Consider the following 27,812-nt stretch of genomic DNA (forward strand, 5'->3'; position numbering starts at 1 on the left):
CCTAGTAGACACATCCAAGAAAACAGGAGAAGGGTGAAGGTGAGAGTGGTGGAGGGTGGGAGCACACATCTGCATATACCCACATGATGGAATTTAAGGCAGCTCAATTTGTATCTTAAGATTTTATGTCATGAATGATACAATACTGAATGGAGAGTATGATTATATATATGGTAAAACCTAAGGAAATACACCAAAATGTTAACAGTGGTTGTTAGAGGCATGGACTAAGGGACATCTCTCTTTCCCCCCACTATTTTCCAAATTTTAATGATCTCATAATGCTTTTAGTTAGTTTTAAAACACTGTACCATGACTCTGATTGGCATTGCAGTGCTCCATGAGCCTTTATACACAAAAAAAGACAGATGAAAAGGACAGAAGAGCTGATGGTACTCTCTAGGACAGTGCTTCATAAAACAAACAACAAAAAAAATGCTATGAGAGAAGTGGACACTTACCCTTGCTGGCAATGGTGCCTTCAAAGAACCCTTTGGACACGGTCAATAAGGGCCAATTGGTATCTAATGGCATGATAGGGGCAGGTGGTTGGAGCAGCTTGGCATTAGGGTCAATGTCTGGGATCTGAAAGGTGGAAGAAGGTTAAAAGCAAACAGCTCTCAGGAATCAAGTAGGCAAAATTACAAAGCCTCCTTTGATCTCACTTGTTTCTCTGCCTCTCCCGGTAACCAAGTGGGAGGGGGACATTTGTAGGTTTAAATTGTCCCAAGATTTCAGAGTTAATCCTGTAATCAGAGATGCTCATGTAAATAAAGACTCACTGTCTCCTTCTCTGTGTCAAATGTCTCCTTCAGGCTCTCAGCTTCTTCATCTAAGCCATGGGTAGCAGCTGTGAGATAGGCCAGTGATTCTGTAGGGAAAACAGACTTTGTGGTATAGGTACATTTCCAAGTGAATACTGCTGTGGTAGGCAGCCTCCAAGAAGTTCCCCCAGTGATCCCTACCTCCTGGTATTTAAGTTCTTGCATAAGCCCCTCCCCTTAAGTGTGGGGTGGACTTGTTGCCTCACTTCTAATGAACAGAACATGGCAGAAGTACAGGGATTAGGATACAAAGACTGTGGCTAATCCAAGATTAGGATACAAAGACTGTGGCTTCCATCTTGGATGCCCTCACTTGCTCTAAGGGAAACCAGCTGCCATGTTGTGAACTGCCCTATGGAGAACCCTACATGGCAGAAAATTGACATTTCCCACCCAACAGCCAGGGAGGACTTGAGGACTGCCCGCAGCCACATAGTGAGCACGGGAGTGGATCCTCCCCAACTTGAGCCCTGAGATGTCTGCAGCCTTGGCCAACACCTTGATTGCAGCCTCATGAGAATCTCTGAGCCAGAGGCACCGAGCTAACCCATGTTGCAAACCAAGGTAATCAATGTTTTTCGTTTTAAATTACTAAGTTTTGGGATAATTTGTTGCACAGCTACAGACAACTAATACAGCTGCTTATCCTTAAGATCTATCATCAGTATTGATGAGAACCTTGGAATCATCCCTGACGCCTCTCCTTTGCATCCCACATCCAGTCCTTCAATAAATCATACTGACTCTACCTTTAAAATAAATGCCAAACCTGACCACTGCTCACCACACTGCCAGGACCTTGGTCCAAAACACATCTTTCACCTTTCTTGTTGCCTAATGTATCTCAAATGTCAGTATAATGCTTGGTATATAGTGGGTTCTCAAAAAATATCCCTTGAATCTATAAAAGAATAAATAAATAAATGAGTGAAACCTCCAGACTTGAAGTAACAGAATAAAATTCCAATGGCATCCAACCAACTGCATTTACTAAGGTGTCTGCTTCAAGACCTTTCAAAACCTCCTGTCTCCTCCACAACTATTAACTATTTTCGTAAGCATGCTTGGCCAGTCTGAATATTCTGGCTGTACCTCTGTTTGGCTTTGAAGAAAGTCTTCTGAGCATTGTAAGAGCATGTTGACTCTTCCGAAAAAATGCCCAAATGAAGGGAAATATCTCACCACTATACATGAATAACTCACCATAAAGAGAAAATACTTCCTAAGGCCTCAATGGAGCTGGTGAGTCCTGGATAGACACTTACTCTGCCCACAGTTCTTCAGGATCCGCACCCGCTCTGACACGTCACCCAGGTACAGGGCATTCTGATAATGGCCACTCATGTCCTTTCGGATCTCAGCTGCACCAAGTCAATGAGAGACTTCAAGTTAGGTCTTCTCTCTCAAGTTCTCTCTCTCCTCTATTTGCCTTCCTCCTTCCCCCAAGGACCCCTCTTCCCATTCTTAGTTTCTGGGGCCTCACCAATCTTCATCATCTTGCGAAGTTTCTCTAGGTTGCCAGTAATAAGGTACAGGAAGGAAAGTTTGTCAAAGTTTTTGGTGCGCTGATAACACATTTCCACAATCTGGTGGTTCCCCTGTAGCAAAGCTACTTCTCCCAGCTTTTCCCAGCAGTTCTTGTCATCCAGTGCTTTGGCTGCTTCCAGAGCAATCTAAAGAATCAGAGTTAACAACAGGTTGGAGAATACTGTGACTCAAAACCAGGGACTACAGTCAAAGTGTTTGCCTCTAAATAAATCTCCCAAGGAACTCTCTATACTTTCAATCACTGCTAGTTTTTGGTCCAATCCTATTGAAAATCCTATCAACAAATAGGATCCCTTTGGATCCACGGAGAGAAGAATCACATCACATTATCATCCTCCTCAGAAATTTACTTTTACAACAAAATCATCTCCTAGCAATGGTTGATCCCATAAGGCCGATTCTTGCTTAGCTACCTTATTTCCTACTTGCCAGGTCTGAAGATCCACAGGGGCTTTAGGAAAGACAGAAGAAATAATAAAAGAAGGAAGTTCAGAACTGGAAAGTCAATTTTCCTAAGCCTTCTCCCCATTTAAAAATAATTCCTGTTAGGGCTGGCCCAGTGGTGTAGTAGTAAAGTTTGTACGCTCCCATTTCAGTGGCCCAGGGTTCGCGGGTTTGGATCCTGGGTGTGGACCTATGCACTGCCTGTCAAGCCACGCTGTGGCAGCATCCCACGTACAAAATAGAGGAAGATGGGTGTTATTAGCTCAGGGCTAATTTTCCTCAGCAAAAAAAGGACAGGCAACAGATGTTAACTCAGAGCCAGTCTTCCTCACAAAAAATAAAAATAAAATAATGCCTGTAGACTCTAGGCCCCAACATTTAATAAGTACTCCTTTATCTAAGCAGCCAATCAGCAAATCAAATGTCAAAGAAATAACAAGATTTTCAAATTCCATGCTATCTTGCTCCTGCTCTAGAAGTTACTGAATTCACGCTAACTGAGCATGACAACAACAGTAGAAATGCTGTGGCAGAGATAGGAAAAGTGGAGATGGGCAAACAGCAACAGGAAGATGGTTCTATCAAACAACTAAAAATGTCCCAAATTCCATCATACTGGCTAAAGATGCGAGTACAGAATAATGCCCTCCCAATGCCACCCTAACCCTCTCAACTTCTCTACAACAATATGGGGCTTATGACCATATTTCTCTCACCTCAATGTTTCCACACTCCAATGCCAGACTAAAGCGAGTTTTCTCATCTTTGACGAAATGCAGTGCCACTTCAGGATAGCCCTTCTTCTGGAGATACGCAATGATAGACTGGCCTACTAGTTTGGCATTCCTCACCATGTGCAGTACCTAGACATTTGGAGAGGAGTAGCGCAGGAAATAGAGATCACATCAGGAAAAAAGGAGTGATTCCCCTCTCAATACTCCTAGTATGCTTTCTCATTTCATACCTCATCATATTTTCTATTGATCAGGGCCAGCTTGAACTTGAACTCAGTGGGATCAATGGTGAGCACCCGAGGACGACACTCCCTGTCTAGGCAATATACATTGTTCCCCTTCACCCGTGTGACATAGATGGGTAAATCCAGAGTTCGGATGATCCCATAGTCCCTAAGAACAGGAATTAGAGAGCACACTTTCAGCAAGTGAGGAGGAAAATCCAGCTTGTAAAGAAATGGAACAAGCCTAGGACAGAGCCTTTTATCTTCTCATTACCCTTTTGTTAAGTGTCATTTGAACAATGGTATAGATGGGAAGTGACTCAAAAAAGAGCAGAACTAAATGCCATATTTACTTATTTTATTCTTTTGTATGAAATGGGAGAACATAGGGCACATGGTATGATCTTTCTTCATAAGCTATTACTCTAGGAGCTAACAGACATGGTGATAGGAATCAGACCTAAAAATTAAATCTTAAGTTCCGATATATAATCACTATGCCACTATGGACAGTTAACTCCTTCCATATAAGCTACAGATGAAAGTAAAAGAGGGGTAGATGTGAAGAGTTCTGACACACAAAGAAATGATGAAAAGCAAAATATATTTTAAATTGAGTGAAAATAAACAGTTTACGAATTAAAACATGAGTACAGCTATCACAATACTTGATGGATAATTTATATTAAAATGCATATACTGTATTAGAGAAATACTGGAAACCAATGAGTTCTAATGCATATATTAGGGAAAAGACTAAAAATGAATAAGCACCCACTTCAAAAATTTTATTGTTCTTTTTAAAGTAAAACCAGGGCTGGCCCCGTGGCTTAGCAGTTAAGTGCGCGTGCTCCGCTACTGGCGGCCCGGGTTCGGATCCCGGGCATGCACCGACGCACGGCTTCTCCGGCCATGCTGAGGCCGTGTCCCACATACAGCAACTAGAAGGATGTGCAACTATGACATACAACTATCCCCTGGGGCTTTGGGGGCGGGGGGGGGGAAGGAGGAGGATTGGCAATAGATGTTAGCTCAGAGCCAATCTTCCTCAGCAAAAAAAGAGGAGGATTAGCGTGGATGTTAGCTCAGGGCTGATCTTCCTCACCAAAAAAAAAAAAAAAAAAAAGTAAAACCAAAGAATGTACTTAGAAGGAAATAACAAAGCCAATAGCAGAAATTAAGAAATAGAAAAAAAAAAAAACCCAGAGATGTTCAATAAAGGCAAGATCTGGATAAAATTAACAGACCTCTTGTGAGGCTAATTAAGAAAAAAGTGAAAATGGCAATAATAGGAATGAAAAAGGGGATATTACTATAGATCCTCCAGAATGAGGATATGCATAAACTTTTTTAAAATGATCAAATTCTGAAAAAAATAAAATTTACCAAAATTGACTAAAAGGAAATAGAAAACCCCTACAGTCCTATAATTGTTACACAAAATAAATTGAATCAGATAAAAAAAATCCTTCTATAAAGAAAGCCGTAGGCATGGATGACTTCACTGGCAAATTCTAACCCAACTAGTCAAGAAAGAATTAATTCCCATCTTATAAAAACTCACTGACAGAAGAAGAAAGTATACTATTTTGCTTATTTTAGGAAATAAGCACAAGGTCAATACCAAAACCTGACAAGGACAGAAAAAGGGAAATCATAGGCCAATCTCACTTATGTATATACACAGATGAAAAAATCCTAAACAATATATTAGTGAACTAAAACTAGCCATATTTGAAAAGAGTAAAACATCATGACCAAGTTAGATTTGTATAAGGAATACAACATTGGTCTAACATTAAAAAAAAAACTCAATTTAATTCACTACATTAATCAATGAAAGGAGAAAATCATATGACTACCTCAGCACATGCAGAAAAAGTGTCTAATAAAATTCAGTACTCATTCAAGATATAGCAAAGAAATTCCTTAATAGATAAAGGGTAGCTATAAAAAATCTACAGCAGGCTTACATAACGCCAACACACTTGCAAGTTTGCCCTTTAAGTTGGGAACAAGACAAGAAAGTCTGCTATCAGCATGTTTATTCAACATTTTGCTGGAGATCCTGGTCGGTGCAATAAGCCAAGAAAAATATATAAAAGTATAAGTACTAGAAAAGAAAAAACAAAATTGTCATTACCCATAGATGCTATGATTTGTAAAGAAAATACAAATAAAATACTAGAATTAATGAGTCTAGCCATGTCTCTGAAATAAAATCAATTTAAAAATTTAATTGTATTTCTAAATATCAGCAAAAATTAGAAAATTAAATTTTTAAATGGATACTATCCATTTACAAATAGCATTAAAAACTATCAAGTGCCTAAGAATAAATCTAACCAAAGAAATGTAAGATCTCCATGAAGAAAATTATAAAACTTTATTGAAAGATGTGTCAGAAGACCTAAATAAATGAAGAGCTACTATACTATGTTCACAGATTAGGAAATTTAATATTGTAAAGATGACAATTATGCCCAAAATGACATACAGATTCAATGCAATCACAACAGGGTTTTTTTTTTTGTTTTATTTTGCATGTAATTTCACAAGCTGATTCTAAAATTTATACTTTCTCAAGGCAAAAAAATATTTGAAAATTTGCCTTTTCAAGGCAAAATTAATTTGAAAATAGCCTAATAACTTAAAAAAAAAAAGTGGGAAAAATTTGAGGACCTGCTTTACCATATGTGAAGACTTATAAAGCTACAATACTTCAGACAGTACAGAATTAGATCAGAAACAAATAGACGACAGAAAACAGATCCTTGCATTTTTGTAAACACGATTTACATATGACAAAGATGGCACCGCAGAACTATGGGCAAAGGATGGTATTTTCAATAAATCATGCTGGGACAGCTGAGTGTCCTTACGGAAAAATGTGAAACTCAGCCCCTTACACCTCACATCATACACAAAAATCAACTTCAGGTAGATTATAGACCAAGATATAAAGGGCAAAACTATAAAGTTTCTACAAGAGAATATAAAAGAATGTCTTTATGATCTTGGAGTCAATAAAGATTTCTTAATTAGGACACAAAACCTAAGATCCATAAAGGATAAGATTCATAAATTCATTAAAATCAAGAACTTCTGTTCATCAGAGAATATCATAAAGAGAATCAAAAAGATATCCTACAGAAGGGGAGGAAATAATATCTGCAACACACATACCTGACAAAAGACTAATAATCAAATATATAAAGAACTCCTAAAATTAACAAGGATAACTCATTTAAAAAATGGATAAAAGATTTGAACAGAATTCACATAAGAGGAAATCCTGATGGATGGCCAAATGAAAAGCCGCTCAATCTCAATAGGAATCAGAGAATAGCAAAGTAAAATTATAATGAGATATCATCAGCTATCTACTAGATAAAAATAAGTATCAGTTCATTTGATAGAATGGTGGTATATTCATATGATAGAATATATACAACAATGAAAATAAATAAATTAGAGCTCAACATGGATGAATCTTACCAACAAAATATTGAGCAAACTATGAAATAATACATTCAGTATGATTTCATTTATATGAAGTTCAAAACCAGGCAAAATTAAATCATATTATTTTATGTCACACACTAGGTGGTAAATTGCAAAGAAAAGCAAGGAAGAAATTACCATAAAATGAATAATGTTATCTTAGGGTGGGGAACAGAGGGAGATGTGATCAATAAGGACCATGTGGCAAAGGGCTTCTGGGGTGTCAAAACTGTTCTATTTCCTGACTTGGGTGGCAGTTATACGGAAGTTTATTGTGTAACCATTTGCTATTCTCTCTATACATAATCTATGTAATTTTCTATATTTGTGACATAAAATTTACAATTTTAAAGAGTTGAAAAAGAATGTTCTGATGCCCCTAGCACATATATGCCAGACAAAGCTTTTCCATGACAAAAGTTTAGCACTTCAGTTACATCTCAAGACAGGACAGTGATTTCAAGAAGCCACCTTCTCCCACTCTATATATCAGATAAATAACTTACCCAGTGGTGACGGCATATTTGATGTGGTTGCTTGTGGTATAGATAAATACCCCACTCTCATCCCAGGCCCCACTCTTGACACGAATGTTCTCATGAATGTTACATAGAGCCTCCAGTTTGCGGTTACAGATCACAATGGCTGTAAGAGGCAAAGGGCATGAGTGCTCTGCTGGACAGGGTGAGTGAAGTAGACTGGCAGGGATGGGGAGGGAGGGACTGGTCTCTAAACCAGAGTGGATATAATGAAGACTTACCATGTTTGGCCAGTAGTGCTACATGGGACATGTCCGCTGACCAAATAACATATTTCACCTTGGAAATCTTCACAGATGCCAGAGTTCTAGGATAAAGAGAGAAAGGTAAACATGAGTGGACCTGACTCCCCCGTCTCAGGTTATGACCCACCTCCTTTTCATCTCCAAATTAATATAAACTCCGATTTCTTAAAATAAAAGCAAATAAGCATTATCTGTATTGTAGCTCAGTGACTTAAACATTTTGGCTCACACTGTACACCCCCCCCTTCCTTAACTCCCTGCCCTTCATGTATTATTAGGGATTTATGTATGTCTGTTTTCACCATCGGACTATAAGTTCCTTTAAGTACAGGAACTGTGTTATTCATCTCTGTATCCCTATCATTCTAAGTCCTTAGAGCATTCTTTGTTCAGATAAGTGCTCTAAAAACAGATAAATAAATAAACCCGTCATTGTAATGCTAGTGTGTATGTACAGGTTAGAGAGTGATCACAGAGGGGAAAAAAGTGGCTAGAAAGAGTCTTGGAGTTATACAGCACCAGAAGTGGCCAATCCACGAGGCAAACTCATTTGGGGAAAAAAAAACTCCCACTAAAGATTCCACTCTCCCCCACTACATGCCTATCTGCTTAGGGACACTTGACATGTTACCGCTTCTGCTGTACGTCAAAGAGTGTGATGGATTCTGCATCTCGAAGTAGGAGGTTGCCTGTGCCAGCATAAAAGATCTCATCACAGTTGGGCACTTGTACCTTTTTGGTGATCTCATTCTTTAGATTCTTGATCAGAAGCTGAAATGAGCATTAAAGGTGGGGTTAAGAGAAGTGTGTGTGTATAAGATGACAACAACCGACAACATCCCTCAGTAATTGTTCCTTAGCTTTAATAATTTTATTTATTTATTTTTTTCTCCCAAAGCCCCCGTAGATAGTTGTATGTCATAGCTGCACATCCTTCTAGTTGCTGTATGTGGGACACGGCCTCAGCATGGCTGGAGAAGCGGTGTATCGGTGTGCGCCGGGGATCCGAACCCAGGCCGCCAGCAGCGGAGTGCGTGCACTTAACCGCTAAGCCATGGGGCCAGCCCCGTTCCTTAGCTTTAACAAAGTATTTTTTTTTCCCTGTCCAGGTCAATCACCACTCTAGGTAGACCATTCGAATCAAGATCCTCTCCTCTCCAAAGGCCTTGACAGTTTTTTTTTTTTTTCAATTGAAACATCCTGAGAAGTCCAACTAAAGTCTGAATTCCTCAATCAACCAGAGAGAGAGAACAGCACTTTCTGGGGCTTAAATTTTGTTACATATATTCTTGAGAGAGCTTTGCTTATCTTGTTTAGGACCTGTTACACTTTAACTACCAACAAGGGTAGTAGGATAAGGACGAGGATCTACTCCTCATCCAGCCCACTTATTTCAAATTTGATGGTTATTCGCTCCTGTGTTGTCAAGAGTGACTTTAGCTTGATTCTTAAGCCCAGAGCCACAGTGATCATCGACCCAATCAAATCAATTTTAAGGCCCTTTTTTCTTAGGGGGATTTGGGTGGGGCTAAGGATAGAGGCAGAAGTGAGACACATCACTAATGCTCAGGGGAGAGTAAGGAATAAAAATGTTCTTTACTCTGTAATACACAGGCCACTGCCATCACACTCCCCCATCAGCTTCCCTTTTTAGTCTTAACTCACCGAATGCATCCGATCTAGGACAGCAAATCGATTTCGAGCAACCCAAACCGCTGTCAGGCCTGACGACCGTTTCCCTTCAGGAGCTGAGAAGAACAAAACCAAAAGGCGGAAGCATGTGGTAAGCCACTGGCAGGTGACAGAGTCAGGTGCCATGGAGCTGCCAGTCTTGCTGGCTGCCATGTTGGCTTTGCCAGTTCAGCTGCTTCCTAACTAATTCAGCCATAACCTGAGGCTATTGTCAGTGACTTTTCCCCACCAGTCTCCTCCAAACTCCCAACCTCCACCCCTGCCAAGCCTCTTTTCTCTGGGCCAAGTGGCTGCATTTCAGCCAACATGTACTGGCAGAAGGATCCCCCATCTTGGGAGACAGTATACTCCATCAGGCTAACGAGCAGGGCCTCACTGGCCAAGCTGTGGTACACTGCAAGCAGCCTGTCAGTGTCGTTGGACCTCCCACCTCAACAAGCTGGAGTAGAGACAGAGCCCCCTCCCCAGGACGCAGCTGCTCTGCTGCTTTTAACATGCAAATGTAGACCTCCAAGTAGAGCAGGGTGGAGCAGGATGCTTCCAACTAAATCTTGACAGGCAAGCTCTATGCTGGGCAGTATTTAGCACCAAGCTGTTACTCCATAAATATCAATAAATCATTCTTATTACCCAGAAGAAAGTTATAAAATGTTCCTCAGTTCCCAAATATTTCACTGGCTGATAAGAATTCTGAATGGGTCCACTCTCTGGGAAACTTCAAGGGGGATACACAGAAGGATGCACCGAAATACTCTTTCATCTATTAGTGTCAGCAGAAAACTGGACAGAACATGCTGGTCAGCCTTGCTTTGTACTTCTCTGGCACCTGGGGGTGACAGCCAATTTAGAAAACTAATTCTTATCACAAGCAACACTCCCATTTTCCAGTGACTGGGGAGCCATGCTATTCAAGCTTTTGCTCTCACATCCTCCTCCTCTCTGCTGCCGATCACTGGGCTGCACCCTTACTCCTTTACTAATTATTACCTCCCTCAAAAGATGGAGAAGAGAAAATAAAAGTAGTAATAAAACAAAACTAAGGTATTTAAACTCTACTCATTATAAACAGATGGGGAAAAAAAGCAAGGGGGTGGGTAGGGAGAGACCAAATCACAAAATTTGGTCAGAAATGGCTTAACTGATTAATTTAAAGGGGACACTTGATTTATGGATACCAAAGCCATATACAGGTTTTCTCTCTTCTTGCGATGATCACACTTAAAAGAGAGTGAATCATATTAGCAGCAATAATGACACAATGGCACCTGCAGTAGGGACAGAGCTAGCAAAATATTTCTCAGAATCTGTCAATGGGGTCTAAAACATCATGAAGTATGCTGGTAAGAGTGGGGACCCGAGGAATAAACCTCTGACTTATAAACCTACTGGAGGAAGTGAACTGAAAGGAGCATAAGCAAGACTCAAATCTATTCTGAAAATGTTCTGTCAGCAAATTCTAATAGTAAGGACATCAACAAGGGATGGTGGTGATGGAAGAGGTAGGCAGGGGTCTCAGCTGGATCCTGTGATCCCTGGCAGAGTGTGGGGCTGTTAGCAGCCTCATCTTTTTGACATGCAAAAAGGAAGCAAATGGAATCTGGATGTGGATGGGAGAGCATAAATCCCTAGTCCCAGGATGAGACATTGCAAGATTGGAACCACATTTTTAAATAAATGAAACTACCAGGGTGAAAGTCATACCAGCTGACAATAAACTAGGATAACATGCTGTGCTGCAAGAGAAAATGGAGAGTTTCTAATAACCAAATTATAAAATATATATATCTAGCTGGAGTAATAAAATGGAGGAGGAACATGAATATTTCACACCATGGTTGTCTCTGATGCAATTGTCAGCGGCACCTGCCAAGAGACATGAGTGATGTGACCACGGCCTGGGTAAGGAATGTGAAAAACTTAAAGAGGAGTGATGATGTGGGTGAGGAGAGCTAGAAGCAGAGTCGGGTAGACAAACAGAACACCTACCATCAGGATTCTGGGAGTCAGCATCCTTGGGGATGGTGTACAGGTCATAGGTACTATTCTCTAAATTGCTGGCTCTCTGTAGATGAAAGGGAGAAATTAAATTGTTAGTGACAGAAACCCAAGATACCAGTTTACTCTGACAGAGAAAACAGTACCATTATACAGACAACAATCTGAAACTATGTTTTTCACCCTTCACCTAGAGGTCATTTGAATATTTCTACAGCTAAAAATTCTAGGGCTCGCGGCCAAAGAACTCAGCATTCATGTCACTTTATTTTTTTTATCCTCCAAAGATGCAGATATTATTTGAAGAAAGCAAGGATTGCTCTCTATTCCACAAATTAACGGACTAAGACCCTAACATTCTGGTGCTCCACCTGAGTATACTCCTCAACTTAAAAGTCTGTTTGAAGGAGGAAAAAAAAGATATTAAAGAAAAGACATTAAGGAAAATTGACAGGAGGAAAGTACAGGACTATTAGATATTGAAGAAGGACTGGGATAAGACACTAAGAAGTCCTATGGGGAAAAACAGTTTTCATTCTTTTTAACTTGGCAAACAGGGCACTAAAGTTAGAATGTCACTTCTCCCACCACCCCCCAAATTGTATGGCAAGAAATAAGGAAGGCTACTTGATGGCTCTGAAGGCAACACCACTGAAAGGAATCCCTCTCAAAATCAGAAATCAAAATATTTTCACCCAAATGGAGGGCTCAATATAAGCATCTCCTCTGCATAGGATATAGTCCTGAACATTCTCTCAAATTACTTTTAGTGATTTGGGTCATTCATCTTGATGCTCCATTACGTTTAGAAGTTGTTAGCTTTATGAAAGCTATAAGTTCACAAACCCTTAACATTATTATGACAACTGAAGCCCAGCTGGTTTGAGCCTCTGATTACTGGGTTAGTTCTCTCAAAATGACCATTAAACAGCTTAAGGAGCCATCAGAGATTCCCAAAGGGTGTGAAAAAGAGATTTATGCAAAATGGGGGGATCCTAGGAGGACTCCAGGGGTTACTTACCGTACACAGTAGGACTGCATTTTCTGCTGGATTGTACGACATATTGAACACTGGAAACTTGGAACCACTAGAGGTATATATAGAAAAACGGGAAAATAAGGAAGAAGCATAAGGATAGAAGGAAGAAAGGAATTACTCCTATACCACCTCCTACTTATCCAGTCTTAACACATATACTCATCACTTTTATAATCAGGAATAAAAATAAATATTGCACCTATTCTCTTCTTTCCTTTAAGGCTTGGGGACTTGTCTATCTCAGCTTTGAACAGTTTAAAAAAAGCAAACCCTAGTAAAAGTCAAATTATTCAACAGAAGGTAGGGTTAGCACACACTGTAGTGAGTGGAATTGGTTCTTCTTGAGTATAAATTCCTACACATAATTGCAGTGGACACCACAGAGTAACATGATGTGATTTGTCTCTGGCTAATTTCTCCTGTCCCTTAGAGTGTTCACATAAACCCGTCCTTTTATTGTAGTGATGCTGGAGGGTGGTTATCAAACCCTCATGCCAAAGTTTGCCACCATGAATGTTTCAGTATGCTGATGCAGCTGGCTTTCCAAGAGGACAGCTCCTTTTGCCAGGCATCCCAGAGGTTATCATATCTTCGGAGTTAAGAGTTTCCAGAGACATATATTTTGGTTTAGAGTTGTGTGCATTTTGCTGGAAAGCAAAGAGTTACAAAAACGCCAAATAAAGGCAAAAAGGCCTGTCATCAAGTTGGGCTACTCTCTACCAGGAAACTTTCTCTGGTTTGCAAGAGATCTGGTAAACTGAGGCAGTATAATTTCCTCTCCACAGGGTCACTAGCATTCTCAACAGGGGAACTCCCATCCTCTTCATGGCCACCTCCTTGCTCACCATGCTCCTAGGGAATAAACTGAGCAGCCTCAGCCACTGGGAATTCCATCTGTGACAGTGGGATGAGACCCAAAATGCCACTGAAAGAGCAGAGTTCGGTTTGTGGGTATTTTATCATGGTGACAAATGAGGGTTTGGAAGGGAAAAACAAGTCTGATTTACCTCCGCAACTGCATTACAGCTACATCTTTGGAGCTATTGAAATCCAACTGACGTAAGAATCGGTCCTTGACATAATGCAGCATATTGCCATGAACAGCATAGGCTGGCCGTTCCCGTTCTAGTTTAAACACAATCATACCACCATCATGGCCTGGGGCACAGGGAGAAGAGAGGAAAGAATTAGCTGCAATCAAGAAAGAAAGCTGGATACACAAGGATGAGGATTGTATATGCATGCTAAAGACCAAGTAAAGACACCTAAATGCATCTTTTATTTGCCTAAATTCTCATGATTCTTGGAATCTTTATTCAAATAAATTTCTGTGAATCCTTTCCTAATACTCTGTCACACTGCCACATTTAGATATGCCCTCCTCTGTGTTTTCCTAACGTTTCTGTACAAACCTCTGTTATACAACTTATCATCTTGCACTGTAATCATTTAGGTCTATCACCTCCACTCTACCAAGAGCTCCCAGAAGGCAGAAATTACAATAATTTCCATCCTTCCCCAGTCCTTAGCATATACCAAGAACATAAAAATAGTTGCTGAACAAATGGATGCTAGTTTAAAAAGTCCTTTTGGTTCTAGTTTTAAAAAATGTTTTGCTTTTTCCCCACTAGCATCATCCATCTCTTACAGAAATCTTCAATCTCTGTCCCCCTGGTCTGCTCTCCATACATAAACCGGATCATGTCACTTCCTTACCCAACACCTTCCAATGGCTTTCTACTCATTGAGAATAAAATCTTAAATTCTAACGATAGCCTATGAGGCAATGCATAATCTGGCCTGGTCTTACCTCCTATTACTTAGTCCCTTACTCACTGTACTCCTACTGGCCTCTCTGATGTTCCTCAAACATGCTAAGCATCTCTCACATTATGGTCTTTGCATTTGCTGTACCCACTGTCAACGCATTTGTCATTTCCCTTCACTTTCCTGAACACCTGATATAAAGCAGCAGTCCCCACACTCACCCCTCTCTATCTCCTCTACTTTCGCTTAACTCTTCTTCAAAGCAGTTCTCACCATATGTTGTTTCATATATTTGTTGTTTTATGGTCTCTCTCTTCACTACAAATAGAAGTCTCAAAAAATCAGGGACATTGTTTCATGCACTTCTATAATACCAACACCCAGACTAGGGCCTGACACTCAGTATGCATTTCCTAAAGGAATGGATAAAACTGAGCTTCCAACTCCTCAGTCTGAGAACTGGAAACGTCCAGTATTAGCCTCCTATGTCTCCTAGGTACTAATCAGAGAATAGGCTTTATTGTTAAATGGATCTTGGTGGAGAAAGAACACTAAAAGAATACTATTCCAAGAAGGTAAGAGGGGAGAAAAAATGAGAAAAGCTTCAACTATGTGGCTCTGAGAATTCTGTTTCTCCTGGTCATCCTACCATGCATTTACCGGAGACAAAGCTAATGGAGAATCACTCTCAAGTCTTATAAACTTTGGACTAAAACAAGGAAAAGAAGAAGAAATGGCCCTTACCTGCTGCAAAGAGGTTAAGGTTGGGGTGAGCAGCTAGGACCCAGAAACGATCATGGTCCCTGCGGAAGGTCTGAACTCCAGTCCTAGGAAAGCAAAAGGTACACAAAGAAAGCAATTTTCAGCCCATCATATACAAGAGTATTGTGTGGTAAGCCAGCACACCGATTAAAAATTTAAATCAAGGACAGTAAACTGCATATCCTAAGTAAAGGTAGTCATGATAAATTCTACCAGGGAATAGAAAGAGAACACTTCAAATTGACTCTACTGTTTTGATAGTTCAATTGCCCCCATTCATCATAATTTTCTACTATACTACTTTTATTTCGTATTTCTTATTTATCTAGCTACAGAAGAACATGCTTAAATTTAGAGGAGAAAAAGAATACAGAATGAGGGTCGGCCCCGTGGCTTAGCAGTTAAGCTCGCGTGCTCCGCTGCTGGCGGCCCGGGTTCGGATCCCGGGCGCGCACCGATGCACCGCTTCTCTGGCCATGCTGAGGCCGTGTCCCACATACAGCAACTAGAAGGATGTGCAACTATGACATACAACTATCTACTGGGGCTTTGGGGAATAAATAAATAAATAATTTAAAAAAAAAAGAATACAGAATGAGATTTCTATTTGATGGAAAGTTTGTAAATGTTAGCTGATCTCTAGGTCCCTTCAAGTTTTCATAATATATGATTTGACTTTTCTACACGCTGAAGATGATGGGAAACAAACAGAAGTGTTCTAATCTAATTTCTAAAAAGACAGAGTGAGAGAAAGGGGCTTTCCCTTGGGTTTGGTCACACAACATCAAAACTTCCTTACCGCTTAGACATATCCCAGACTCGGATACTCTTGTCCTCAGAATTGCTGAGGATCAGCTCTTGGCGAGGGTGGAAGACAGCACAAGATACATTGTTATAATGGCCCCGACAGGTATCAACCTCCCATGCCTTTGATTCTGAATGACAAAAAAGAATTAGGTCATCACAACTCCCTACTACTTTAAGTTTGGGATTTGGAATAACTGACATCCTCTAACCAAAGGCTAGGTACCATCACAAAATGCTAAGTAAGCAACTTCTTTCTAACAGGGCAGTTTTCTTCATTTAAGCCTCTGAATCTTTACACATTACTTTGTTCTTTCATTCTGACCCCTCTATCAATTACAGCACCTCTTCTCCACCAGTCTTTATCCCCTTACCCTGTTTTATTTGTCACTAGCTGCCATTATAGAATAAATGTAAGCCCAAAGGGCAGGAGTTTTATCTGGTTTAGTCACCACTGTATCTCCAGAGCTTTGAACAATGGTTAGTACAAAGTAGGTTCTCAATAAATGTTTGTTGAATGAATGAATTCTTACTCTTAACTATGTTCATACTCTTCAAAATCAGGATGCCATCACAGGAGAAAAGGGAACAGGGCAATTTTCACGCTCTCAGGATTAGCATAAAATAACCACCAAAGGAAGGAAAATGGGTCACTAAGTCCAGAAGACCTGGCTACTTCACCTTGCTGGCCAGCAGTCAATTTTTTAGACATGAACATGGTGATACTGTCACTGGTTCACCCACCATTCATGCGCCAGATCTTCACTTGACGGTCATCTGCCCCAGATACAATAAGGGGCATAGTGGGATGGAAAGCAGCCCAGTTTACTCCACGATCATGACCCTGTGGAAAAAAAGAAGTGGTTCTTCCAAAATGGCTTTATATCCCTTACTCAAAGCAAACCAATAGACTATGCTGGTGGTTATAAGAGACGTCTCTAATTTTTACTCTTCACGTGAAAAGACTCAAGGGACCATGCTGCTCTAACATTTGAACATTAGAGTTACTATGTGAATTTATTCAGTATTACCCCCAAATTTTTATGGGAACTCCCAAATCTTTCTACTCCCTAATTCAGCTTCATTTGCATTTGGGATATACTGCCTTGTTTTGTTACTTTTCTACCTATATCTTACGTCCTTAACTAATTATTAACATCTCAAGAATGAAGACTAATATTATAACTTAATGAAGAAATTATCAAAGTCTGGTCAAGAAACTCTTGGATGATCCCCATGATCCTTTTAGGAAATCTGCAAGGTCAAACACTATTTTCATAATAATACTAAGACATTATTTGCCTTTTTCACTCTTACTGTCTCATGTGTGTAGAGTTTTCCAGAGGATACATGATATATGATGATGTTATTGTTTTGATGGCTAATGGAACATGTCCTTATATATTTCATGCTCTAAAAAGTTCTTGCTTTTAATTTCAAATATGGTAAAAACTGACAGATATAACCCACATAAATAAAAACTCTTTGGGGTCCTCAATAAGTTTTAAGAGTATAAAGAGGTCCTCAGACCACAAAGCTTAAAAACTGCTGATTTACCTTATACCTTTTTTATATAGTTGTATTCTGTACTGGAACAGAATCATAGACAAGGCAGTTTCGAATCAGCAGTACTTTTGAGAGGTATCATGATGTAATGCAATGCACCTGGATTTTGGAGTCAGATCCAAGCTCAAAGCCTAGTTCTTCCAATTAATAGATACATGCAGACTTTGGTAAATCGCTTAATTTCTCTAAATCTCTATTTTTTCATCCGCAAAATGAGGTTAAAAATATCTACTACAGTGGATAGGTGTGAGGATTAAACTAGATATTTTTAAAGACTAGTTTTGGGGCCAGCCCCGTGGCTTGGCGGTTAAGTGCTCATGCTCCGCTACAGGCGGCCCGGGTTTGGATCCCGGGCGCGCACCAACGCAGCGCTTGTCCGGCCATGCTGAGGCGGCGTCCAACATACAGCGGCTGGAAGGATGTGCAACTATGACATACAACTGTCTGCTGGGACTTTGGGGAGAAAAAGTGAAAAAAAAAGAGGAGGAGGATTGGCAATAGATGTTAGCTCAGGGCTGGTCTTCCTCAGCAAAATAAAAAAGAGGAGGATTGGCATGGATGTTAGCTCAGGGCTGATCTTCCTCACAAAAAATAATAATAATAATAATAAATAAAAACTAGTTTCTTTCCTTTATGCTTTTCTATTTTTCCACCATGCATGCAAGTTACTTATACATGGTTCGTTCTCAATAACCGATTAACCATCCTACACCTACACCACTGCAAGAGGCTTGAGAATGGGTTCTGCTTTAGGATGGTGATGCAAAAGCTATGCCAGCTTTCTCCCTCTCTCCCATTGAATTTATAAGGTAACATGACTCTCTCTTAGCTGGTATATAAGCTTCATTCCTCTGTTGGCTCACCCACTATTCTACTTCCTAGTGCCTCAAACAGTGACTGACACTTAGTAAGCACTTTGTTGAAGGAATGAATAAATGAATAGCATATTGTCAGTTTCGCTGGAGAAGAGAACATATCCAGCCACCGGCTGTAGAGATAAGTACCTCCAGTACATGCTTCACCACTGCATCCGTAGTTCCAAACAGATCAACGCCAGTTATTCCTCTCACATCTGACTCCACTGCACCAGGAGACAAGTTTTTTTTCCTTAGACCTTTGAAGGGGTAAGGATTGGGATGAAAGATGCAAACATAATGTTACCAAAAAGAGCCCAGTAACAGAAGCACAGAAAGGTACCATGACAGACTAACATTAAAGAAAAAGAAGGGAAAAAGAAATTTAGAGAGACTGAAAAAAGAAAAGAAACTCAAGAGCTCCTATCTATTTCTTTCTAAAAATGTTCAAAATATTGAAGAACATTCACTATTTTTTCTTCTCTACTCTTAACACTTAAGAGACCCACTACTGGGATTTCTTTCTAAAAGAGGACAATCCAAACTTCTGATGCAGCTAACTTATTCTTCAACAAACCTCACCTCAAGAGCTGTCTACGTGAGATAATGCACATTTCCATTCTTCGATGTCTTGAAATGTGGCCTCAAATGATAAACATTCAATTTCCACTTTCAACTTTATGAAATCTATAGCAACTTTTCTTCCACCACCTCAAAAAATTTTAAAAGGACAGCCATTTGGGGAGGCTGCAGCTCAGTATTTCTCAAACTGGGAGTTTTTAGGCAACTCATTAGGCAGTTCCCAAAGAAGTTAAGTAAACTAGATCTATTAAATATAAAAACAGCTATTTGGTGGAAGATACTGTAAAACTATAAACTATGCAAAAAATGTACTCATATCTTCTACTTGACTCTTGGGCAGGAGACAAAATAATTAAAACTGCCACCTTTTTAAGTTCTTGCTTAAAAGGCTAGTTGTAGATCTGAATACATGCATTTTGTCATTAAAACTTTTGGAGGCTAGTTTCACTGGGAGGAATTGGCCCATAATTTGAAAACAATGGAAAAAAGACACCACAATAAGAGTCTTATTAGTATAGGACCCACATTTATGGCTCAACTACATTTATCTTTAAAAGCTGATTATTTGTGCTATAGTCAGAACCAAAATTATGATAACAATATTACTGTCTTACATTTGAAAAGCACTTTGTGGTTTTCAAAGAGCTCTAACATGTTATGTAATTTGATCCAGATAATAACCCTTTGAGACAGACAAGCAGGTGTAATTACACCAGTTTATAGATGAGAAAGTAGAATTGGGACTAAAATCCTATCTTTTGAAGTATTTTGGAGGAAAGAGGAAGATGAAACCACCTAGCACTTGTAAAATAAAAAACAAATACCTATAATAGGGAGGAAATAAAAGCTATCATTGAAAATAAAACCTAGGCAGTTTTAAGCCTAAATTTTGGCATCTGCACGAAAATACAAAAATTTAAATTTAATGATTGTATTTATCTTCATTGTTTTAAAATTACAATACCCCTCCTATATTATAGTGGCACCCAAACATCAGCATTGGAGAAGCAAGTGCTTAAAAGGACACAACAGTTTTCATTATCTTGTCCCCTGTCCAAGATGAGCCTTTAGCCAATACATAGAGAGAAATAAAGCCAATGCTTTAAAAAAAAAATGTACTCTCTCAAGGTTTCATAAATACATTATCATAGGGATGCCTCCTTTCACTTATTTCACTTGTCCCTTTAATAGGATCTGTCAAATTTTTCTAATGCGTCTGGTGTATGAAACAGATTCAAAGGAAGATACAAAGACAGCTGTGAGGAAGTTCACCTCCAAGAAGCTTCAACAAACACATTAAAAGGAAAGCTGTATGACAGAATGGAAGCCTTTGTTATACTTGCTTGTAACGATCCGGAAAAGGGGAAGGGCAAAAACAGACAGATGAATAGTGACAGGCAGTGAAAAGATACTTAGAGAAGAAATATCTGAGCCTTCGACAAGTCACTCACTAGCACTGAACGACAGATGGAAAATTTCTACAGCAGCTACTCAAATCCAGAGGGAGAGGAGGACACTCTCAGAGTGGACCAGTTTGATGCACGCTTCCCAATGGGCACCAGGGAAAATAGTAAAAAGAGAGGGATGAAGACAGGATTTGGCAGCAAATTAATACTTTTTTAGTAGTCATTTCAAAGATTAAGCCTGAATTACATGAGCTTGACATGCAAAGGTATAAGCACATTAAAATAATTTAACTGCCAATTTACTTGTAAGCTCAAGCTAAAAAGTAACCTATCTTCTACATCTAGGTTGTAAATATATTCCCTTTTAAACAAATATTTTTTGCCAGATTAACACAAAAGATTCAGGTTAAGCTAAGCCCCATGGGGCCTAATCCTCATAGGAGAGGTACCAAGAAGACAGGTTTTCCTTTAAAGACCTCTGTTTTCTTATTGTTTACCTAGGTCAGAGAGTGTCCTCTTTCAAAGAGAGACATTCAGGAAAATGAGAATTTTCATCAATCCTCTAAATTTGAGTGTATTCATTCTCTGACTCAGAACTAACTTTTTCCCTCTTGGAAATATTAGCTCTGGTCCCTAACAGACCTGAAAGCTAACTCCTCTTCCTGTGTTTAGGCTTATTGGAACCCAGGCAAAAATAACTCTGCTAAAAAGAGTATGCTGATTTCTAGAAGAGGAAAGAATGCAAAAGTCTAACCCAAAAGCTCCTTCCACTTGGTTACATACCAAAGCATCTCCTTCCACTCTGGTTAAGGGGTTACAGGAAGTCAAGAAAGATGTGAGCAGAGAAAAACACTCAGAAATGTTAAAGAGAACATTAACTTTAGTACAGCAAGTCAGAACAAAATATTCAATATCCCATATACTGCATATAGCAATTGCAATGTTATTATATAGTAATCCGTGCACTTTACACATTCAAGAACAAGCATAAACCCCAACTGGGGTCACACTCTCTCACTCTCTTCTCTGATTTAGGGCCTTAATTCTGAAGCAAAAATGTTCTTCTATGAAAGTGGAGAAAAGGATTTCTTGCCTTGGGCATTTCATGATCACAAATGAGAATCCATCCTTTTAACTGCCCCAAATTGCTTTAGCTAGGCCACAGGAACCTGCTGTGCTAGCATCAAGTGGCATAAACAGTACTCTTAAGAGTGGAGCAATATAAGGCCCTTCTCAAGCCGGTGCTCTAGGAAAGAATTAAGCCCCAGTAGTCAAAGCATCATTTTATGCATGTAACAAATTAACTTCTCTATGATCTAGAATGGCATTACCTGTATACTATGGTTAGAAAAACTGAGAGAACAGTCACTCAAAGTATTTGAGTAGTGCTCAATTCTCTAGCAGAACCCCAACTGGGACAAGCTATTCTAAATAATTGCTCCTGATCAGCTAGAACAGGGTGAGCCGGGACCCAACCCCATCAGGCTCCTATATCCTGAGACAGAGAGGGTGCTTTGAATGTGTGCACAGTGAAAAACCATGGAAAGCCACAGTTAGGTTTCTGGGAGAGTGAAAAATAAGCTCCCTGGTACTAGCAGTGAGGAGAGGGCACAGGCTCACAGTGCCTGTGCCTAACCCCTCCTGTTGGCACGGCTGGTCACATCTGGGTGTACTTCAAAAAGCCTAGCCAGTCTGACGAAAAACTGCAATGGCAAAAGCCCTAGCGAAGAGAGTACAACTGCTCTATCTCCAATACAGTCTTGTTTATACCGCTCCCTCCTAATTCTGGACTTTTGAAAACCGCAAGACAACATGATCTAGAGGTTCTACTCTCCAACTGTCCTCATCTTCCCCTTAGCTTGTTTCTATGCTACACGAATCTTAACTGCTATTAAAACATTCTAAATGCTGCACCCAGGAATCCAAATTTTCGACTTGTTGTTCATGAACGGTACAGCAAATACCATACTGCCCCAGCACACATGACACAACAGTGCTGGGAAAAGTTATCACCTCAGCAATACAATGCAGAAAGGTGACTCTCATTACCACAAAGAACCAGGCAAGGACCTACAAGAGGGCCTTCCTTTTACAGAATGAAAAGTGTTTTGTAGTCTAGACTGATCTTTCAGAGAACCCAATCTCCAAGAATTTCTAAGGCAACAACCAATAGAAAGAGACAATTCAGCAGGCGATAAGTAAATTTAAGTGGGCAGAGAACCACAGCATTTAGAGTTCCATGGGCCTATTCCAACTCTCAACAAAGCACTTCCATCTATCCAGCATGTCAATCTCATAGGTACAGTCCTTCCTCTGCATTTAAATTCTCTGCTTAGCAACTTCTCACATCTCTATACAGCACTAAACATTTAAATCTTTATCCCAAAATCAAGATATATAAACTGAAAGGAGGGTCATCCCAACTATCCAAAACCTACAAGTTATTTTAACTTCGGGTCCCAGAAGTCTGCCCATTAAAAGGTATTCTGGACATAAAAATCCCTCCCCCACTCCCCATGCTCCTTACACTAGAAGAAATATAAAACAGGGATTTCCTATTTCTAAATGAAGCCACAGGATCCAAGAGTCCTGTTTCCCTGCACTCATCTATTCTCAAAATTCGTTTCTGTCAAAGATGTATTTTTTTAATTCTAGTGGAAAGCTTGATTCTTAAGTACTCCCAACGGTACACAGATTTTAACTAAAAAGTGAAATTTTATTCAAATTACATGAATTTTCTAGAGCAACCACTTTTCTTAGGGACTACCCCTAACACGAAAAACCATCAAAGTGGATTTAATACCCTCAGAAACAAAGATACTATTATACGAGAACAGAATATTCTAAATTTTCATGTTCTAAGCCAACTATCTTCACTATTTTAAGCAATTGCAGTTTTGCGCCAGACATGACTAAGTTGTCCCCTGAACTTGGGCAGCTCACCAGAAATATCCCAAACGCGCACAGTCTGGTCCAGGCTGGCTGATACAACCAGGTCTTCTGAAGGGTGGAACTGAGCACACATTACATAATGGTTGTGCCCTGTTAACACACTGCAAGAAGAAAAAAGAAAGACAATACCAAATTAGAGGCAGGAATCAACAGACTCCCACATGCTAAATACCATTATCCATATTCAATAGATGCAGATTCAATTATACTTTTCTGGAGGCAAAGGCAAGTCATCCTAACAATTCTGAGCTAATAATAATAATCAAGGTCAGTTGTTTTAACAATAGCTCTCTTCTTGACTCTAATGCTTTAGTATTTAAATATTACAAATTTCAGGAGAACTCAGATTGCACAGCTCTCCTCTCAGATTAAAGATACTAAAATATCAAAATAAATGGAATCTTAGTAATTCATACTGGAAACTATCTGTTAGATTTTAGTGGGGTAGTCCTTTTAAAGGGTATCATTATAAATGATCCTTACATCTTCATGGAAAGCTCTAGACCCAAACACAAAGCAGGACAGAGGTCTAGACCTTGACTCAGGTTTCACGGGAACAGAACTAAAAACCAGCTAAAAGTTTTGTTCTAAAAGCCTAGCTATATGACCTCCTTTCCCTGGTAAGAAATTATCATAAAATCCAGACTTGTACATTACTAATAAAATTGCCTCTATTTTTATCACTTTGTATGTAAAAGCATCTTATAAATACAGTCAGTAATTAATCAGCAGACATAGCCCATTAGGGAAGAGAGATAACTGTTCCAAAGAAAAGCTGATTATGAAGAAACTAAGAAGAATGAAGACTCTTTGAGCCCTCTGTCTCCGGCTTTACCAGACACAGGTTCTAGACTGCCAGTTCCATACTCGGATGGTCTGATCATCTGAGGCACTCAGAATCCAAGGATATTCCTGAAATATATTCCAGACAAAGGGTTTGAATATTAAACAAATGTGTTCTTTCAGGCTCCTGTAACCATTTCTCTCTTTGAAGGGAGCATTCCATTGACTAAAGTCTCAGCTATATTAACAGAGGGACTGCTGCTTCTCATTTATCAAGCTAGTTGTCTTCTCCTTCCCGCCATTCTACCGGCTTTTCCCAACACTGGCACTTTCACCTATAAGATTTAAGATTGGAAGCCAGGCAAAGGCATAATAGATTCTCAGAGTATAATATTATACTACTATAGACTTACATTTACTTTTATATGTGTGTATGTATATTTACATTTACGTATAGTTAACCTTGTAAATTAAGAGCCTGTGAAAAGATCTTCTCTCTTTAACTCGAGGAGTGGAATATTGTTGTATAATCTGACTTCTCCCTGTCAGACCATTTAGTCTCAGAAAATTCCCAAGTCTCAGTAACCAAAGCAGAAAGTAACATGTAAAAACAATCTAGCCCTTTTAGAGTCTATAAGCTTGTTGAGAAAAGCACTTTTTATTCACAGTTCTATCTCCAGTATTTAGCACAGAACTTAGTAAGCACAAGGCACACACATACTTATTGAACTGAAAAAATAAAAGAAAATAGTTTTTCATAACTTTCCAGCTGGATGGCAACTTGCCTAGGCAAGAGTCTTTAGCAAGTCCTTTATGGTACTGACAAATAGTCTGATCGAACAGATTACCTTGAGTGGTTATCATTCTTAAATGTTTCAGCTGTAATTTTTGCAGTTATTCTACCTTATTCTACCCTAAAATTTTTTAAATTTTAAAAAAGGAAGTAAAGTATACTTAGCCAAGAAATTCTAGTTTATTTCATTATATTCTTGCTAGCTTAATTCAAGAGATTTAGTTTACTGAGAGTCAAAGAATAGTACAAGTTAATTCTAATAGCATAGAATTATAGAGAGATCCAGTCAGGTTGGGAGTGGATTAAGAGGTTGGGAGTTTCTAACCTATAACTCAGTATCTGTCTACTATGATATCTGACATATCAAAGAAGGTAAAAAGCCTGGCTAAGGAAACAGCCTCTACTAGACCCTAAAATCCTAGGATAGAAGTACATGATTATTAATGTTTTAAAATATTTATTAGCTCATCAAAATGACATCTTACCTTGGCCTTCCTCCAGACACACCCACTTAATAATACCCTACATGGGATTAGCCTGTAAACTTCTGTTTGCTGGCTCAAAAAACCTGAAATAAAATCTCCACTTTTCCCTACAGAGAATCAATGCCTTCCTTACAGAGCCCATGGAATCTAATTAAATTAAACTCAATATAATCCTGAGTCCTTCCTTCTGCAGAAGGAAGCAAAGAAGAAAGGTCAACACCACACTGATCCTGGAAGAGCCACTCTAATAACATAGTTCTGTTATGAAAGCATGGGTTCTTCAGGAGGAAGTACAAGATTTCTTCTGGGAAACTGAAGAATACTCTAAAACTAGAGCCACCATGGCTACTTACGTGATGAAAAAATGTGGTGCGGATGTAGTCTAAGTGCCCAAGTAATGTGAAGAGACAGCGCCGAAGCTTGTAATTCCAAACCTGCAAAGAGAGAAATCCAACTAAGGAATAGGACATAAGGATTTTGAACCTCTAAAAGGCTCAGTTTTCTCAATAAACAAGTTTGGATTTACATTTTAGCACTTCTAAATAGGTAAGAACCTTGATAGTGAGTCTTATTTACGGTTGGAGGGAAAAAGACCAAGAATGAAAATACAGGTCAGCTAAACAACATGTGGGGAGGGAAAAAAGGCAAGGCTAGGGAAAAACTGAAGATAAAATTATGGAAAGGTTTTTCTTTTCTTTGGGGAGAAACCATTTCTATTTAATAACATGAGACAAGATGCTTATCCAGGGCTTAACTTGAAACTCTTCTTTCTGCATAATTGTGTTCTTAGCTTGAATATGGGACCCCTTAGTGCTTTACCTTAGTTCAAGATAAAAAAACTAGGACAAATAACTATGACTCCAAAGGAAACAATAACATAACATATGGCACCATCTTCTCTTAGACTAACTTGGTGGCAAACAATGCCCATACACTCATGGTCTGTACTCACCTATCAGGCAAACAGATTTGAACTTATCACTATGGGAAATACTACACTGCTCAGTTAGGCTGAGCTAACCAGAAAAACATCATATTCAGATATGAAGTTGAGCCAACTACTGAAGCACCAGGCATCAATGGACACAACTGAAGAAGACCATATATGTAAGATAGCTCACACTCCCCATCCAGAAAACCTCTCAAAAAGTGAGAAAATAAGGGGCTGGCCTGGTGGCACTTAACCTGGTGGTTAAGTTCACGTGCTCCACTTTGGCGGCCCGGGGTTCATGGGTTCGGATCCCAGGTGTGGACCTATGCACCGCTCAACAAGCAACGCTGTGGCAGCATTCCATATACAAAACTAGAGGAAGATGGGCACAGATGTTAGCTCAGGGCTAATCTTTCTCAGCAAAAGAGGAAGATTGGCAATGGATGTTAACTCAAGGTCGATCTTCCTCACAAAAAAAAAAAAAAGTGAGAAAATAAGAGGTCACACACCTTTTTTGTTCTTTTTTAACATTTAATACCTGTTTAGAATCTATCCAGGACAGTTTGTTACTATTCTTTTTTTTACTTAAAAAATTTAAAATTTTCTTTTGTAGGGATCCAAATTGGAAAGGAAGAAGTGAAACTGTCACTATTTGCAGATGACATGATTTTATATATAGAAAACCCTAAAGAATCCACCAGAAAACTTTTAGAAGTAATAAACGAATACGGTAAAGTTGCAGGATACAAAATCAACATACAAAAATCGGTTGCGTTTCTATACACTAACAACAAAGTAGCAGAAAGAGAAATTAAGAATACAACCCCATTTACAATTGCAACAAAAAGAATAAAATACCTAGGAATAAACTTAACCAAAGAGGTGAATGATCTGTACACCGAAAACTATAAAACATGGCTGAAAGAAATTGAAGAAGACACAAAGAAATGGAAAGATATTCCATGCTCTTGGATTGGAAGAATTAACATAGTTAAGATGTCCATACATCCTAAAGCCATCTATAGATTCAATGCAATCCCTATCAAAGTTCCAACATTTTTCACAGAAATAGAACAAAGAATCCTAAAATTTATATGGAACAACAAAAGACCCCAAATAGCTAAAGGAACCCTGAGAAAAAAGAACAAAGCTGGAGGTATCACACTCCCTGATTTCAAAATATACTACAAAGCTATAGTAACCAAAACAGCATGGTACTGGCACAAAAATAGATACACAGATCAATGGAATAGAATCGAAAGCCCAGAAATAAACCCACACATCTATGGACAGCTAATCTTTGACAAAGGAGCCAAGAACATACAATGGAGAAAAGAAA

At 39.2% G+C, this 27,812-nt stretch overlaps 1 protein-coding gene across 1 annotated transcript in view; it reads right to left on the bottom strand.

Annotated features, from left to right (window-relative positions):
• The window catches only part of COPA (COPI coat complex subunit alpha), a 46,761-nt gene that overhangs the window by 5,167 nt on the left and 13,782 nt on the right, over positions 1 to 27,812 (bottom strand). The window contains exons 4-23 of the mRNA XM_058539588.1: positions 25,896 to 25,976; positions 24,317 to 24,393; positions 23,473 to 23,582; positions 18,692 to 18,801; positions 16,866 to 16,965; positions 16,117 to 16,252; positions 15,300 to 15,382; positions 13,796 to 13,946; positions 12,771 to 12,837; positions 11,741 to 11,816; positions 9,728 to 9,810; positions 8,694 to 8,833; positions 8,039 to 8,124; positions 7,785 to 7,923; positions 3,781 to 3,943; positions 3,533 to 3,679; positions 2,308 to 2,497; positions 2,090 to 2,185; positions 783 to 871; positions 462 to 585 (exon numbers count right to left, since the gene is read on the bottom strand). Coding sequence (XP_058395571.1) covers positions 462 to 585; positions 783 to 871; positions 2,090 to 2,185; positions 2,308 to 2,497; positions 3,533 to 3,679; positions 3,781 to 3,943; positions 7,785 to 7,923; positions 8,039 to 8,124; positions 8,694 to 8,833; positions 9,728 to 9,810; positions 11,741 to 11,816; positions 12,771 to 12,837; positions 13,796 to 13,946; positions 15,300 to 15,382; positions 16,117 to 16,252; positions 16,866 to 16,965; positions 18,692 to 18,801; positions 23,473 to 23,582; positions 24,317 to 24,393; positions 25,896 to 25,976 — 2,248 coding nt within the window. The remainder of the gene's footprint in view (positions 1 to 461; positions 586 to 782; positions 872 to 2,089; positions 2,186 to 2,307; positions 2,498 to 3,532; positions 3,680 to 3,780; positions 3,944 to 7,784; positions 7,924 to 8,038; positions 8,125 to 8,693; positions 8,834 to 9,727; positions 9,811 to 11,740; positions 11,817 to 12,770; positions 12,838 to 13,795; positions 13,947 to 15,299; positions 15,383 to 16,116; positions 16,253 to 16,865; positions 16,966 to 18,691; positions 18,802 to 23,472; positions 23,583 to 24,316; positions 24,394 to 25,895; positions 25,977 to 27,812) is intronic.

The sequence above is a fragment of the Diceros bicornis genome, chromosome 4 (genome assembly GCF_020826845.1).
Source record: "Diceros bicornis minor isolate mBicDic1 chromosome 4, mDicBic1.mat.cur, whole genome shotgun sequence".
Classification (NCBI taxonomy): domain Eukaryota; kingdom Metazoa; phylum Chordata; class Mammalia; order Perissodactyla; family Rhinocerotidae; genus Diceros; species Diceros bicornis.